Source organism: Corylus avellana, chromosome ca2, assembly GCF_901000735.1.
Source record: "Corylus avellana chromosome ca2, CavTom2PMs-1.0".
NCBI lineage: Eukaryota > Viridiplantae > Streptophyta > Magnoliopsida > Fagales > Betulaceae > Corylus > Corylus avellana.
The window spans coordinates 10410322-10414680 of NC_081542.1; the positions used below are offsets into that span (position 1 = coordinate 10410322).

General features: G+C 44.6%; 1 protein-coding gene across 1 annotated transcript; it reads left to right on the forward strand.

The window, feature by feature from the left end:
* The first annotated feature begins 433 nt into the window (after window positions 1-433).
* Window positions 434-3459, forward strand: LOC132169034 (uncharacterized). Its single transcript, XM_059580124.1, has 4 exons — window positions 434-589; window positions 643-737; window positions 2129-2574; window positions 2690-3459. Exons 1-4 carry the CDS (start codon window positions 434-436, stop codon window positions 3457-3459), a joined length of 1467 nt encoding a protein of 488 aa, XP_059436107.1.
* Window positions 3460-4359: the final 900 nt, after the last annotated feature.

The window sequence follows — 4359 nt, forward strand, 5'->3', positions numbered from 1 at the left end:
TTGTTCTCCGATGAAACCTTGCAGCCCACTACCTCCTACAATAACGGCTCCTTAGGGAATTACCATACCTGCCAGGTAGAAATTCTCAGACATGCCCAACGTCCCTTTTGGCGCATTCGACTGTGACAACCTAAGGATCACACTGGAGAACCTATAGTTGGACATAGGACATTGCTTATCTCAATTGGATTCTAGTTTCTGCTCTTGTGGGTCTAGGCTCTTGGGTCGTGGGCCTCCATTTGGTAACCCATCCAATAACAAGACCCATGCATTGAAGGGCAAAGGCAAAGCCTAGGGGTGTGATCTCGGGCCCAAAATCTTGTTCAAACCCAAGAAGAATGGATGATTAGCTAGGTTGGCTAGCGTTAGTAACGTGCACGTGGGTCTAGTCTCGGATCAGGGAGATGACCCAGGAGGGCGTCCTTTGGCAGCGATGGCACCGGTGTCGACCGGTGGCTTCTCTAGCTTGAAATTTTCGGCCAATCGTCTAGTGCTCTCTGATGGGTGTTTTGGTCAGCTTGTAGTTTCCAACTGCGGCATTTCCAGTGCCCAGATCTCTTGCTTGCCACCGGTAGTACTAAATCTGGAGGTAGGTCTAGTCTCAGCCCCAGGAAATGACCCATAAGTGTCCTCTTCTTCTAGGCATCCTCCGGCAGCGGTGGCGCTGGCTTCGACTGGTGGTTTCTCTGGCGTGAAGTTTCTGTCCAATCACTCAATTCTCTTCGGTGGATGCTCCGGTAAGCCTACATCTCGTGTCGGAGGACCTTTCAATGCCCATATTTCCCTTTCATTGACTTTTCAATGCTACTATTCCCTAACAAACACTTTGCACGGAAGAACTGTGCCTTCTTCTCCAGTCATCCTCCACCGTCCCTTCCAAGTTCTTCTGGTGTACAAAAGCTTGTTCCCCAACCGTTGGTGATGCATTCTTCTCGGTTGGTGTCATCTTCTTGGCTTGAGACGTGTTTCACCCGTGGGTCTGCTTTCGGATATTCCAGCAGTATTGTTATTGGAGGGGAAAGCTTTTTCTAGGGGCAAGGGTTTTGGGGCAGCAGACCCATTAGCTTTGAATGGTTTAGAGGTGAGTTCACCAGTCTTGTTGGCCTCTCTTTCGATTGGGTGTGACCTGCCCAGGCTGGAAGAGGATCTTTCCCTTTCTCCAGCAAGGCTGGCTTTTCTTTCTTTGGAGCCCAAATTGGTCAGTTTGGAGCTGGACCTATTCTTAGAGGTGGATCCTATCCCTTTATTATGTTCTCTAGCAACTTCTTCGAAGGCCAAATTGGGGTCGGCTGAGTGGGTCCTACAATTAGTGGAGCAATGAAATCTTTTTAAGGGGATTTTGTGCGATGTGTTTGAAGAAAAGCTATCGGCTTTATTTGCCGATATCATAGCTAGCAATGCCAACAAGGATGAGGGCTGCAGATCTACTGTGGGTAAAAAAGGTATGAGAGAATTGAATAATTTGTTTTGTTCCATTAACTATGATGTCCATAGCCGGAGTGCTTCCCGCAAGAGGAATATAGGGAGGCCTCATAGAGATCATTTATGAAGCCTAAATTGATTTCATGGAACGTAAGAGGGATGAATGAGATTGAAAAAGAGGTCAAGGGTAAAGAATCTCCTTAGGCAGTGGAAGACATACATTTTTTGTTTGCAAAAAACCAAGTTGGAATCTATTTCTAGTAGCATGGTTAAAAGTTTATGGCCCTGCCTTCACGACGATTGGTATTATGTTCCTTCTAGCGGGGTGTGAGGAGGTATCTTGTTGATGTGGGATAGAAGGGTTGTGGAGAAGATTGAAGGTTGCACGGGGGAGTTTGTGGCTGCCTGTTCTTTTAGAAACGTCGATGATGATTTTGTTTGGGCTTTCGCGGGGCTTTACGGCCCTAATCTCGATGTTGAAAGAAGATTCCTTTGGGAGGAGTTGGCTAGTCTTATTAGTTGGTGGGACTTGCCTTAGTGTATCGGCGATGATTTCAATGTCATTTGTTTCCCTAATGAAAGATCTAGAAACGCTCGCTAAAGTCTTGCAATGTTAGAGCTCTAATTTTATCTCTAATTAGGGTCTCATGGACTTTCCCCTTGTAGGAGGGACATTTACTTAGTCTAAAAATGTTTCTTGGTGTAGGCTCGACCACTTCAATGTGTCTCCAGAATGGGAAGTCAAGCATCTCAATCTTCTTCAGAAGAGGCTTACTAGATCATGTTCCGATCACTTCCCTATTTTGCTTGATTCCAGTTGTATTCAAAGGGAAAAAAGACCATTCAAATTCGAGAATATGTGGTTGAAGGTTGATGGCTTTGTGGACCTTGTGAGAAGTTGGTGGCTATTCTATCATTTTATAGGCCCCCATAGCTTCATTTTGGGAAAAAAATTGAAGGCCCTCAAGGTCGATATCAAAATATGGAACGAACCAATCTTTTGCAATATGGAATCTCTTAACAAAGCAAGAGTTGCAGAGCTGAATGCTTTTCACAAATTGGAGGGAGTCAGAGATCTAGACACTGAAGAGAAGGCGAGGAAGAGCCAAGTTGTTAGTGAGCTAGAACTTTCCTTGTTGCAAGACGAAATTAGTTGGAGACAAAAGTCTAGAATCATTTGGCTTAAGGAGGGCGATAAATGCACTAAATTTCTTTCATCGGGTTGCTAACTCAAATTGGAGAACTAACTCCATTGAGTCCTTGTCAGCCAATAATTCTGTTTCTTCTAACCAACCCATTATCAAGAATCATGTTGTCCAATACTATGAGTCTTTATTCTCAAAGAAATGCAATTGGAGACTGAGATTGGATAACCTTGCCTTCGATTCTTTGGATGTGGACGAAGCTTCTCTTCTTGGGCTCCCTTTTGGAGAAAGGAAGGTTTTCATGGTAAAATGTATGCATAGAGATAAGGCCCCAGGCCCGGATAGGTTCTTTATGGCTTTCTTTCAAGACTATTGGGACATGCTTAAAGCAGACATTATGGGAGTCTTCTCTGACTTTCATGCTCGCGGTAAGTTTGAGAAAAGCCTTAATGCCACCTTTATAGCCCTTATTTTGAAGGAGCCTGGGGCTTCGGGTCTCACGAACTTTCGCCCTATTAGTCTTGTGAGTGAGGTTTATAAGATCATCGCTAAAGTACTTGCCAACATGATGAGAACTTTTATGGCGAAGATCATCTCCAAGCCTCAGAACTCCTTTGTTAAAGGTAGGCAAATCCCGAACTCGGTTCTTATTGCTAATGAATTTTTGGATGGCCATAACAAGTCCACCAATCCAGGGGTGCTTTGTAAGTTGGATATGGAGAAAGCCTATGACTACATCAAGTGGAAGTTTTTGCTTTATTTGCTAAAAAGATGTGGGTTCAGGGAGAAATGGTGCACTTGGATAGCACATTGTATCTCGTTGGTGTGCTTTTTCGTTTTGATTAACGGCTCTCCGTCCGGATTCTTTGGCTGCTCTCATGGGGTCAGATAAGGATATATATCATTTGTCCTCCTTTTTGTTCGTCATTGTTATTGAGGCTTTTAGTAGAATGATTTTTGCTACCATTCATCACGGTTTGCTCTCAGGCTTCGCCGTGGGGACTAGACTATTCGAGACGATTAACATTTCTCACTTGCTTTTTTGCAGATGATACTTTGATTTTTGCGGGGCTAATGTTGATCATATGTTCTCCCTAGATTTTCCATAAGAAATAAATGATAGGAACTTCGATTAGAATGATTTCTACGACCATTCATCATGGTTCGCTCTCAGGCTTCGCCGTGGGACCTAGACTATCCGAGATGATTAGGCCTTGTTTGGGAAGCAAGATTTTTCAACTCAAACTCAAATTTTTTCTAAATTCAAGTTTGGCAATTTTTTAAACTCAACCTAACTCAACTTAACTAAAAAATTTTCAACCCAATTAATAAAAATTATAAATAAAGATTGAAAAAATAAAAAAATAAAAAAATAAATTTAGAGTGGCAGGAACACCCCAGGTGGTGGCTGGACCACCCCTAAGAATCTGAGGGTAACTGATCCACCCCCCAGGGGAGGATCGGCCTCCCTCGAAGACCAAAGCTAATGGGGGTAGCCGAGCCACCCCAACCCCGTCTAATTTGGGGGTGGTTAGCGGCTAGGGGTGGCCGAACCACCCTCATTAGCTTCGGGAGTGGTCAATCCACGCACTAGGGGTGGATCGACCATGCCCAAGTAATCATTGGGGTGTCTCAACCACCCTCAAGCAGTTTTTGGGGTGGCTCAAAATCGCTGTTGGGGGTGGCTCGACCACCCCCATTAGTTTCGGGGGTGGCCAATCCACCCCTTAGTGGTGACTCAACCACCTTTAGACACCTGGGGGTGCCTGATCCACCTCTTGGTGGTAGTTTG

Coding starts and splice junctions, on each gene's coding strand:
- LOC132169034 (XM_059580124.1), top strand. CDS start 434: ATGGCACCGGTGTCGACCGGTGGCTTCTCTAGCTTGAAATTTTCGGCC. Junction 590..642: donor CGGTAGTACTAAATCTGGAG/GTAGGTCTAGTC, acceptor CTCTTCTTCTAG/GCATCCTCCGGCAGCGGTGG. Junction 738..2,128: donor TCTCTTCGGTGGATGCTCCG/GTAAGCCTACAT, acceptor TTCTTGGTGTAG/GCTCGACCACTTCAATGTGT.